General features: G+C 42.0%; 1 protein-coding gene across 1 annotated transcript in view; it reads right to left on the bottom strand.

Moving 5' to 3' along the window:
• Pole (DNA polymerase epsilon, catalytic subunit) overlaps positions 1-12,947 on the bottom strand; it is a 53,503-nt gene that overhangs the window by 18,501 nt on the left and 22,055 nt on the right. Inside the window, exons 26-32 of the mRNA XM_031337316.1 lie at positions 12,640-12,854; positions 7,193-7,295; positions 6,343-6,423; positions 6,134-6,256; positions 1,532-1,741; positions 1,102-1,311; positions 736-879 (exon numbers count right to left, since the gene is read on the bottom strand). Of these exons, the coding sequence (XP_031193176.1) occupies positions 736-879; positions 1,102-1,311; positions 1,532-1,741; positions 6,134-6,256; positions 6,343-6,423; positions 7,193-7,295; positions 12,640-12,854 (1,086 nt within the window). The remainder of the gene's footprint in view (positions 1-735; positions 880-1,101; positions 1,312-1,531; positions 1,742-6,133; positions 6,257-6,342; positions 6,424-7,192; positions 7,296-12,639; positions 12,855-12,947) is intronic.

Raw genomic sequence — 12,947 nt, 5'->3', positions numbered from 1 at the left:
TACAGAGTGAGTTCCAGGACAGACAGGGCTACACAGAGAAACCCTGTCTTGAAAAAACAAAACAAAAAAACAAACAAACAAAAAAATTCTTCTAAGTCAGGCTGGAGAGATGGCTCAGTGGATAAGAACACTGACTGCTCTTCCTCTTCTGGTGTGTCTGAAGACAGCTACAGTGCAAAGAACCACCTAGAGTATGACTCCATTTCTGTGTTGCTGTGACTAGGCCTATTGGGTCTGCAGCTGCAGGAAGTAGACATAGTGGTGGCTGCCTGGGCTGCAGGGAAGGACAGGCTTCCAGCTGACTAGTACAGGCTTCTTCTGGGGATGATGAAGTCTGAATTTGTGACTATGGTTCATATTGCCACGAATTCATTAAAAGCCATTGAATTACATTCTTCCAAAGACTAGGCTATATAGTCAATGAATTTACATCCCAGTGATGCTAGTAACTACAACAGTTTTACACAAACTCCTTGTAATCTCTACCCAAATCTTCCCTGCTCATTGGCTTGATGGAGCAGCAGTTTCTGTTCCTGACAGTTAATGACAATTTCAAGTTATCTCTTTACAAGATCCCAGTATCAATAAGGCACTTGGGAAATGGAGACAGACCACACTGCTCACTGCTATGTGGTCTTGGGTCTGCAAAGTCCATGCTGCTGACCAATTCTTTATGTGGCCTCCATCATATGGAGACACCTCAGAGGTGACAAGCAATACCAGTGGCCTCCTTACCTTTCGATATGAAGGCCCATCCTCTGCTTTGGCTACCCGCTGGTTTACATAGAATATTCGAGGGATACTCAGCTTGATGCAGTGCAAGTCATTGCCGATGATAGCCCACAGACGGAACAGACCAGCCTGCCTGGTCTCACTGATCTGAGAAAACGCAGAATACATAGTACATAATCAAGGAACATACTGACACCTGTGAACAGGTCATCTCCCACATTGCCTCCAGCCTTGGCCCTGTGTGGGCAGGAAGCTGAAGGCATTTCTTATCTTCATCCCATACTGCAGGAAGGGCTGCACACTTCCTCCTCCAGGCCCATGAAGGACTGCTCTCAACATCTTGCCACTCTCATGGATGAAGGCCCACACCTGTATTATCTGCCATGGAAGGTCCATGATGCTGCGGGCGGTCCGTCGCAAAAAGCTCCCCAGTCCTGTGGCAGGTCCCTCTCGGATAGCCCCAAGCCGTGGCATGTCTTCTGTTGACTCTAAGCGTTGCTTCTTCCTCCGGGCCAGGCGCTGTTGGGCCTGCAGCTGCCACTTTCTCTTGTGGAACTGGAGCCAGACCAACCACTCTTCCTAGGACAGATAGAAATGAACAATTGCTAACACATGCTGATCATCAATGCCTTCCTCCAATAGCATGCTCTGTATTCCTAAGCTTCAGCAGCTTTAAACACTAACTCAGGCATTTCTTCCACCGACTTATTCCAGGGCAAGGATCTGCCTTAGGATCCCTGCACTATGTTGCATACCACTAGGAGACAGACTGCCATGGCAAATTTCCCAGAGGTCTTACCTGTGTGGTTCCAAGGGAGGGAGGCTGCCCTAAGACCTCTTGCCAGGGCACAGTTAGTGCAATATCCTGAGACTCCTTTTGGCTCTCCAAGACTCGCTTCCTCTTAGTAGCAACTGGGACTGTAGAGTGGTGTGGCTTTGTGAGTCCAATGTCCTCCATATCTGGAGTGCAGAGACTAAGACTGTTTTCTGAAGCCTGGGCCATTACAATCTGGAAAGATAAAACCTAGCCTTATAATTGAGAATCTCAATCTGGTAAATTCTATTCTATTCACAGTACATCACCTGAAAAGAGCTGTTAATAGACTACTATAACTTTAAAAAAAAAAAGATTTATTTTTAATCATGTGTATGTATATGAGTGCAGTTCCCTTAGAGGTCAGAAGACATTGGACCACTTGGAGGTGGAGTTAATAGACAGTTGTGAACCCCCTGATATAGGTACTGGAACCGAATTCAGGTACTCTGCAAGAACAATATATGCTGTTAACTGCTGAGTCATTCTCTAGCCTGTTCTCCCATCCCCTTTTTGGAGACAGGGTCTGACTGTGTAGCTCTTGTTGGCCTGGAACTCTCTATGTAGACCAGACAAGTTGAAAACTTTCAGAGATGTACCTGTCTTTGTCTAGAAGCAATGGAATTAGATCATTTGCCTTAATTCTCGTAAGGAAGCTGTCCATCCTAAGTTTCCCAGCTGTTTATCAGAAAATGTCAGTTCTTTTAAAAAGATGTATATATCTGTGAGTCTTTTTACAAGGTTGAATGTTTTGAGTCAGAGTTGAGGGTTTTTTTTTGTTTTTTGTTTTTTGGAGACAGGGTTTCTCTGAATAGCCCTGGCTGTACTCAAACTCAGAAATCCACCTGCCTCTGCCTCCCAAGTGCTGGGATTAAAGGCATGTGCCACCATTGCCTGGCTCAGAGTTGAGGTTTTAACACAGGTTTAACCCTGAGTATGAAGGAAGAAAAGAAGGGGGCACTTAGGGAAGGAACAACACCCACTCAAATGTGAGTGATTCCCAAGACAGAATTGTCTTGGTGGTTCCTGTTCACGATCTCACTGCATAGCCCAAATTGGCTTTGAACTCTAGATCCTCTTGCTTCAGCCTCCCAAGTAGCTGTAACTAGAGGTCTGCCACACTCAAACCAGTTAAGAATATGCAAATTATTATTATTATTATTATTATTAATTATACCTCTTACATTTTAAAGGACTGGAACTTTTGCTAGACTTCACAGCCAAAGCTAATATACCTTGAGATCCATTAAAATAAGACTGCTAGCATACCATGTACTCAAAATTTTTTAACCTGCTTTTAAGAGAATGGAACAACCTTACCTGCCTTGAAGTTTCCATGTAATCAACTTTTATAACTTAAGCTAATGCATATCTGTAATCTTAAATTAGGTATGAGGCAGGGGTCAGGGGTCAGGGGTCAGGGGCCAGGGGTCAGAGGCAGAGGCAGAGGCAGAGGCAGAGGCAGAGGCAGGGCCAAGGCCAGGGGCAGGCAGATCTCAGGACAGCCAGAACTACACAGAGAAACCCTGTCTTGAAAAACCAAACAAACAAAAACACAACACAGCAATAACACCCAAACAAGCCAAAAAACCCATTCAACACCTTCACCGCCCCCGCCCCCCTAAAAAACCCCAAAACAATGATGTTTGCTATCTGGGTCAGTTGGAACCTTGTAAAACTGTTGAAAGATTTCTGTAAACTACTCTATTCCTTCCCCCGTGTGATGCTTTCTATGCTCTTCAATAAATATAGTAAGAAGGCCTTTGTTAGGGAGGCACACAGACTGACACCATTCACACATGGACTCATGCAGACCTATAGACAGACACAGGAACAATCAAACTCCTAAGATAAAATCTAGGCTGGCACAGATTCAGACTCATGTAACAGACAGACAGAGGATGGAGACACAGGGAGCATGAAGTAGAGAATTTAAAATATTAACTAGATCTTGGTTAAATGACTCCAAGGGGAAGTGCTTTTATTTCTTTCCTTAATTCAACACCAGTGCATTATTGGTGACTGGGAGTTAGCCATAATGCATATAATCTGAACAAACAGCCTATGAGCCAGCAGCCAATGCTCCTACGTACTAAGCCATCTCTTTAGCCCCTAATTACTGAGCATAAGGTTTTATTTGTGCATTAAGTATAGCTATTTAAAACCATAGTTAGGGGGCTAGGGAGATGGCTCTTCTAACCTCTGTGGCACCAGGCATGCACATCATGCATACACATATACTCAGGCAAAATACTTATATACATTAATTTTATATATTTTACTAATTTGTGATGTATTCATTTAACAATTGAGTTTATGTTAAAAATTTCCAAAATGATTGTCAATCTTTCTTTTATTTAATAATTTTTTTTGAATTTCAGTAAAATTTTTGATTGAATTCAAGGCTACATTGTTAGAATTATGTGTTCCTAGTGAATCAAGACTTGTAGAGACAAGATAGCTCAGTAGGTTAGGTACTTAGCTCCAAACCTGCTGATCGGAGGGAGGAAAACTGATGCTTCTGACCTTCCCATACACACAACACACACATACATACAAGTAAAAACATAAATAATAAATAAAGTAATAATTTAAAAGAATCTTGCCAACCACAGGATGATTAAGATTTTTTGCCAGGCATGATGGCACACCTCTTTAATACTAGCACTCAGGGGCTAGAGAGATGGTTCAGCGGATAAGAGCATTGACTGCTCTTCCAAAGGTCCCGAGTTCAAATCCCAGCAACCACATGGTGGTTCACAACCATCTGTAATAAGATCTGATGCCCTCTTCTGGTGTGTCTGAAGACAGCTACAGTATACTCACATATAATAAATAAATAAATCTTTAAAAAAAAAAATACTAGCACTCAGGAAGCAGAAGCAAGCAGATATTGAGTTCAAGGCCAGTTAGGGCTACATCTTGTCTCAAAACCAACCAAACATCTATCCATCTCTACTTAGTTTTTGAGACCAGGTTTCTCTGTATAGCCCTGGCTGTCTCAGGACTTGCACTGTAGACCAGGCTAGCCTCAAACTAAGAGATCCATTTGCCTCTGCTTCCAAGTGTTGGGATAAAAAACATACACCACATTTAGCCTAGTTTTCTTTCTTTTTAAAATGTGTGTGTGTGTATGTATGTGTCATGGAGATTGTATCCAAGGCCTCATATACAATACCCAAACACTCTTGGCCTGAGCTACCTCCCAGCCCTGCATCAGCTTATTTTGGCTAACATTTACTTAGTATATATATATTTTTAGGTACAGCTCTTGCAAAAGTCACAGTGCTAAAGCTTTAAAATCTAAACTGGGCATATACATAAATGCTTATAATACTGGATTGGGAGCTTAAGGCCAGCTTCTGCTTCACAGAAGGCCAGTCTGGCACAGAGGGTTAAAGACCAGCCTGGCTTAAGACTTTGCCTTACTGGGCAGTAGTGGCGCACGCCTTTAATCCCAGCACTTGGGAGGCAGAGGCAGGTGGATTTCTGAGTTCGAGGCCAGCCTGGTCTACAGAGTGAGTTCTAGGACAGCCTGGGCTACACAGAGAAACCCTGTCTCAAAAAACCCAAAAACCAAAACCCAACCCCCCCTCCAAAAAAAAAACCTTTAAATTTTTTTTCTCGACCTCTAATTTTAGTTATGCTGTTTTTTTGTATTTTCAAAGATTACTTTTTATTTTTGTATGTATGTCTCTGTAAGTATATGCCATATGTATGCAGAGATCTGCAGAAGGCAGAAAAATCTTGGATTCCCTGGAGTTGGGAGTTTTAGGCAGGTGTAAGCCACCTGATATAGATGCTGGAAACAGAACTTGTGTCCTGTCAAGAGCAGGAAGGGCTCTGGAGAGATGACTACCACTAGCTTTTCACTCACACTTTCATTAAGCAGTCTTTGGTTGTGTCTCCAGGAATGATATTCATTTTGTTAAGAAACTGAAGTCTGCCAGGCAGTGGCGGCACACGCCTTTAATCCCAGCTCTTGGGAGGCAGAAGCAAGAAGATTTCTGAGTTTGAGGCCAGCCTAGTCTACAGAGTGAGTTCCAGGACAGCCAGGGATACAGAGAAATCCTGTCTTGAAAAAACAAAACAAACAAAACAAAAACAATAAAAAAAAAAAAAAAAAAAAAAAAAAAAAAAAAAAAAAAAAAAAAAAAAAAAAAAAAAAAAAAAAAGAAAAAAGAAAAAAGAAAAAAAAGAAACTGAAGTCTGCAGTAGTGATCTAGGTGAGGTCACTATGTGTAATTTGCATACCTCATCATTTACATGCAAATGAGTTCTTCATACCCATCTGATGACTCACATATGCTTCTTCTTACACAAAATGACACTGGAGGACCCTAATGAGTAAGGTACCACTGTGCACACTTTTAGAGATAAAACGTCTCCTTAGATGTAGTATTGGGGAATTATGGGCCAAGCAGGGCATACAGAGACAGAAATCTCTGAGTTTCAGACCAGTCTAGTCTACATAGGGAGTTATGGAATAGTCAAGGCTATATAGAGAGACCCTGTCACAAAACCAAAACAAATAAAATGTATGGATAGCAGCTTATAGACCTTGGTACCCTGGGTCCTGTGTGTTACCTGTCTCTTTCCTTCAAGCACAAAGAGCTCACTGATCTTCTTCTGCTTGTAGACATCATTCTTCTCTAGTAGTTTTTTGTGCAGCCAGTCTGGATGTTTGACGCGTGGAACTGGGTTCTTCACCTAAGAGAGGATCACACATACCAGGAGGAAAGTCTTCTGTGGTCCAAGATGGTACCCTGGACCACAGAAGCAGGCTTTGGTCTCACCTGTTGCAGAGCTGCAGGGATGGTGATGATTTTCTGGATGGCACTCCCCAGCCTCTCTATGTAGTAGTCCCAGTCCAGAATCTGCATGCACGGAAAATGAGAAGCACTTGTCCACACTGTTACATGCCAAGATTACTAAATGCTTGTGTTTCACTTCATCATCTAGAGACGGCGTGCTCATCTAAAGCTTAATGAGACTATAGGATCAAGAAATAGCAGATGGCTAAGGTAGTACAGCAGCTTTACTCCACCAGAGCAGCCTAAGGGCTTCTGGTGCCCTAGAGCCGTGCTTCTCAACCCTGCTAACACTGCGACCCCTTAATACAGCTCTTTATGTTTTCGTGACCCCCAACCGTGAAATTATTTTTATTTTGATTCCATAACTGTAATTTTGCTACTCTTATGAATCGTAATGTAAGTGTCTGTTTTCTGTCTTAGGTGATCCCTATGAAAGGTCAGGTACATTGTGACTAACTTTTTTTTTTAAAGATTTATTTAGTTTGTTTATATGAGTACACTGTAGCTGTATTCAGACACACCAGAAGAGGACATCAGGTCCCATTACAGATGGTTGTGAGCCACCATGTCGTTGCTGGGAATTGAACTCAGGACCTCTGGAACAGCAATCAGTGCTCTTAACCACTGAGCCATCTCTCCAGCCCCTGACCAACTTTTTTCTTAAACCTTTAATGGTATAAAAATAGGTATCAGGTGGCAATATGGTTCAGTAGACACAGACACTTGTCTCATGCACACACATGATGGAAGGGAACCAATTCCTGTTATCTTCTAATCTCCACATGTGTGCCAATACTCTCTCTCTCTAAAAAAAAAAAAAATAAGCACTCACTGTCCGAATATCAAAGTCTTGAAGTGATGAACTCTTTAGCCATTTCCGGAGAAAATGTTTCCTCACTGTAGGCTCTGCTTGGAAAATGGCAAGTGGAATGGCCCTAGGTTAGGAAAACAAACAGAATCAAAAACAGGGCAAACCCACTGTAACTCTTATCAAATGTACATGGGATAAAGACTGTACACACTTACATCTTGTATATGATGTTTATAACATTCAATGATTGATTTTTTTGTTTTTTGTTTTTTCGAGACAGGTAGCCTTGGCTGTCCTGGAACTCACTTTGTAGACCAGGCTGGCCTTGAACTCAGAAATCCACCTGCCTCTGCCTCCCAAGTACTAGGATTAAAGGCATGTGCCACCACCGCCTGGCTAATAATTGATATTTTTATCGTGTTAAAACACTTAGGTTATGCTGGGCGGTGGTGGCGCACGCCTTTAATCCCAGCCCTTGGGAGGCAGAGGCAGGAGGATTTCTGAGTTCGAGGCCAGCCTGGTCTACAGAGTGAGTTCCAGGACAGCCAAGGCTACACAGAGAAACCCTGTCTCGGGGGGTGGGGTGGGGTGGGGGAACACTTAGGTTACGAGGATAGGAACGAGCCTCACTGGTAGAGGACTTGCGTATACTATAATATAAGTAAGACTCTGGGTTCCTTTCTCAGAAATATAAAACAGAACAGAGAATAAAGAGAAGGGGAAATAAGAGGGGGAAAATGGATTCATTTATCCATTTATACATGAATGGATAAAGAAAATATGGCAGGGGCTGGAGAGATGGCTCAGAGGTTAAGAGTGCTGGCTGCTCTTCCAGAGTTCCTGAGTTCAATTCCCAGCAACTACACAGTGGTTCATAACCACAGATCTATAATCAGGAGATCTGGTGCCCTCTCCTGGTGTGCAAGCATGCAAGCAGAACAATGTACATATAATATACAAACAAATCTTAATTTTTTTTCAAACAAGGAAAAGAAAATATGGCATAGGCATACATACACAATGGAGTTAACTGAATGGAGTGAAGTATATTCTCATCCCACTAATTGTTTTACTAAGTCATAAAGAAAAATGAAATCATATCCTTTACAGGAAGATGAACTAAAGATTATGTTAAGAGAAATGATACACAAAGATCAACATTTCATGTTTCTCTCCCATGCAGCACCTAGATTAGAAAGGAGACATTAAAGCACAAAGGAGCCTATGTGGAAAAAGGACCAGGAGCTGGGGACTGTGGTGGTCTGAATGAGAATAGCCCCCAGAGACTCATATTTGAATATTTGGTCCCCGGATGTTAACTTTGGAAGGACTAGGAGGTGTGGCCTTGGTGGGAGCAGGCTTTGAGGTTTCAGAAGGCTTCCTTCATTTCCAGTTCTCTCTCTAATCTTACTTGGGCATTAAGATGTCAGGTAAGGCCTCAGCTGTTTTTGCTTCCACCCCTTTGCTCTGCCATCATGAACTCTAACCCTGAAACTCTTATAAGTTGCCTTGGTCACAGTATCTTATTACATCAATATAAAAGTAACCAAGACAGGACAAAATAATAGCAGTTAATATGATCACAGTATACTATATGTATGAGTGTGTCATCATGAAGTCCCCAACTAGTTCACATAGCCAAGGAAGAAAAGGACTGAAGTTGAATGCACATCGCCCCATGTTAGCTGCTTGCTTTATATGTAGCCACTGTTCAGAGCTGTTTGCAACCATTCTTACACGTGGGCAGTAGACACTTCTAAAACATTATTCACTGGGTAAAATACACAGGAGATGGAATGTTTCTCTAAGGTGTGAGTTGGTTTTCATATTACCAATAAAGCAGCTGGTTTCAGTTGCCACAAAATGTTTTTTATTATGAAATGTTATAAACTTAGAACACAGCAGGTACTCATATACTCAGCTCTGTCAAGCAGCAATGCTCTAAAATGTCATTTGCTGTGAGAGACAATAAAGAGGAACACTGCAGATCCCCTCCTCACAGAGATGACAACACAACATTTCTCTGGTATTTATTATCTGTGTGCATGTCTTTATTTTGATGTAGCCACAAGTAAAGAAAACTAGGTGGCAGGGTTATTATTATTGTTGTTATTATTTCTGAGGCAAGGTCTCCTGATGTGATCTAAACTATCCTGGAACTTTTATGTCATCTAGATTGGCTGGCCTCAGCCTCCTGCACGCTAGGATGACAGGTGTGCACTGCCAAACCCAGCTCGTACATGGTGGCCTTGGCAAAGTCCTGTCTGAAGCTCCTCCGGGTGCCTGTGATATAGTTCAACCCTTTCAACATCTACATAGCATGTCTTCATCTCTTTTTGCAGTGTATGAGACTGAACCCAGAGCTTTGTTCACACTAGATAAGTGTTCTACAACTAATCTACATACAAGATTACTTCATCTTTCTGGTATTAGGGATTGAATTTAGAGCCTCCCAAATAAGTACTCCCAGCCCTTTATTTCTATTTTGAGACAATGTTGCTAAATTTTCTAAGCAGGCCTCTCCAGCAGCTTTAGTTCACAGATATGTACCTTCATCCTTGGCTCCTGCAGAATATGTTACCACCTAAAAACCAGCCATCCATTTATGGAAGATGCGATTTTCTTTCTTTTTTTCCCCCTTTTTGGTTTTTTGAAACAGGGTTTCTCTATGTAGCCATGCTTGTTCTAGAACTTGATTTGTACACCAGGCTGGTCTTAAACTCAGAGATCCACCTGCCTCTGACTCAGCAAGAAGGATGTTATTTTTAAGATAGGTACTAAACAGGATACAATGAGCGTGTAAAGCTATGTGAGAATGTGCTCCTAAGTGCCAAGTGGGAATTGGGGATGTAGCCCATTTGATATGCCCCGAGTCTGAACCTTAGTACCATATAAACCAAATATGACGACTCAAACCTTCATTCCAGAACTTGGGAGGTAGAGGCAAGAGGATTAGGTACAAGGTGAGCGTTAGCTACATGAAGTTTGAGACCAGCCTGAATTACATGAGACTCAGTCTAAAAATCAAAAAAAAAAGACTGGCAAGATGGCTCAGCAAGTAAAGATTTTTTTTTTTTAAAGATTTATTTATTTATTTTATGTATATGAGTACACTGTAGCCATACAGATAGTTGTGGGCCTTCATCTGGTTGTTGGGAATTGACTTTTAGGACCTCTGCTTGCTCAGGTCAGCCCCACTCTCTCTGGCTCAAAGATTTTATTTATTATGTTATAAATAAGTAGACTGTCTCTGTCTTTAGATACACCAGAAGAGGGCGTCAGATCTCATTACGGGTGGTTGTGAGCCACCATGTGGTTGCTGGGATTTGAACTCAGGACCTTCAGAAGAGCAGTCAGTGTTCTTAACCGCTGAGCCATCTCACCAGCCCAAGTAAAGATGTTTATTGTTAAACCAGACAACCTACGTTCACTTCTTGGGACTCACACAGTAGAATCCACTCTTACATCTTCTGACCTCCACATGTGCACTGTGGAAAACATGCTTCTTCTCTACACACAAAATAGACTCTTTAGGCATCATACTCCCAGCTGCCTGGTTAAGTGCTGGTCTACTTGTTCACCAACAACTGCTATCAGCATTCTCTTTTAACTCAAGAGATGCTGTTAAAGTCAGAGTAATTTCTGGGAGCCTATCTAACTTTCCAAACTGGCCACCAATTCATTACTCATGAATCATGTGATCATATCTGAGGCACTTTCCTTTGGGTTCTTTATCTAATCGGTATGTTGAAATCTGTTATTTTACTCTCTATATGAATCTGTCAAATTGACTTTAGAGCAAATTTCTTCAGAACACTGGCAATTTTTCCTTACAAAAATATTTGTTATTTTTTTCCTTAAAGGGCTCTATAGGAAGGTGGGCATCAATATTTATCATGTACCCATTGCTGAGTAATAAAGCACCCATCTTTCAGTGAGCTGAGATTACAATTATTGATGCTGATGTATCCTGTGATCTCACCTGGAGTTGGTCACTTGTGTAGATAGATAAGTGGCTTCCTCACTTACATGCATGCCCTCTCAGCTTCTAGGAGGCTAAATGTCCAACCTTGTAACCCTGTTGACTGGAGTTGAGAGGTCTCATTTTTGTCTACCTATTCCACTGATCACAGAGTCACAACTGTCTAGTGTCTAGGTAAGGGGTCAGATATACCTTTCTATGAGAGAATCAAGGTTATATTAGGAAGTACCATGGTAGCCTTCAATTACTCTGAAGGAATCACAGAATAATGAACACTGGTTCTCAAGATTCCTGTGGATTACTTTGGATCTGAGGTTCTGTAATCCAAGTGTGATGAACCCTTTCTTTCCTCTGCATCAACCACAGGAAGCCACATTTCGTCTTTAACTCATAGTCTCATAGTAGGAAATAGAAGCTGATCTAATGGGAGTCCCCTGCTGCTGTATCTGAAACATCCTAGGATTTGAAATGTGTTTTCTTCTCATCTGTGATGGTAACTGAGAAGTGTTGGTGCTACTGACAGGTAAAGTAGCCTCTTGTACGCCAGAGCACTATTCTATGCATCTCTTCATAGAGCCACTCTCACCATCAAGTTGTTGTATGAGCAGCCCAGATTCTATCCTTCTAAGATATCCATATCTATGTCCACGAAAAAGAAGCTGACTTCCTTCAAACCAAAGTTCTCCAGACTTATTCCATTAGCTTTCCAGGGTTCTACTTGGGCCCCACAAGGCCTTCCTATGAAGTGATATGCAGCAGACAGAGGCCAGTTTTTCTTTTTCTTTCTGAGACAGGATCACACTTGTAGTACTAGCTGGCCTTGAATTCACAGAGTTCCATCTGTCTCTGCCTCCCAAGTGTAGAGATTAAAGGCATTCACTAACATACCAGTAGTCTTCCTACTTTCAACAGCCACCAGATCCACATTCCTCCTACGGAAACTCTATTATAAACTTCTAGAGGCTCCACTACAGGTGTGGGTTTGCAAAGTCATTTTTTGTTTTTTTTTTTTAAAGATTTATTTATTATTTATTATATCTAAGTACACTGTAGCTATCTTCAGACGCACCAGAAGAGGGCGTCAGAACTCATTATGGGTGGTTGTGAGCTACCATGTGGTTGCTGGGATTTGAACTCACGACCTTCTGAAGAACAGTCAGTGCTCTTCCCCACTGAGCCATCTCACCAGCCCCCATTTTTTGTTTTTTTAAAGCTAGAGAATGACTATGTAGCACAGCCCAGTTTGGCCTCAAACTCACTATAGTCCAGACTAACACTGAACTCATGAAACCTTTGTTTTAGTTTCCCAAATACTGGGCTTACAAGTGTATACCATCATACCTGTTACCTCAAAAACCCCTTCAGGACAGAGTCTCTTAAGTTGCCCAGGTTGGCCTAAAACTCAAAAATCTTCTGGTCTCAGCCTTTTGAGTACTAGGATTACAGGCACGCACCCATCTGCTCAACTTTTTAAAGAGGTCTTTACCTCTCAGTGACAGGAGACCCCTCTGGCTTTCGGGAGATGATATAGCGGCAGCTCAGTCCAGCATCTTTGACCATCTGGTCTCCCAGGAACTCAGCGAGGCGCTTTGCTGTGCTGATGGATGTAGACTTCTGCTCCCCATAATCTTCTAGCTTCCGAGACATGGATCGGTTCTCAGAAATCAGCTCAAACAATTCAGAATCGGGCATATTAGCAGCCTAGAGGAAGAGACACAGATGCCAGGGAGATAAAGGCCATATTCACTCTGACTGCAGGATTGCGGATTTCCAAAGGGCAGAGTAATGTCAAAA

This window comes from Mastomys coucha, unplaced genomic scaffold (genome assembly GCF_008632895.1).
Source record: "Mastomys coucha isolate ucsf_1 unplaced genomic scaffold, UCSF_Mcou_1 pScaffold22, whole genome shotgun sequence".
Taxonomy (NCBI): domain Eukaryota; kingdom Metazoa; phylum Chordata; class Mammalia; order Rodentia; family Muridae; genus Mastomys; species Mastomys coucha.
The sequence above is the reverse complement of the archived record's forward strand: the minus strand, read 5'-3'. Positions and strand labels throughout refer to the sequence as shown.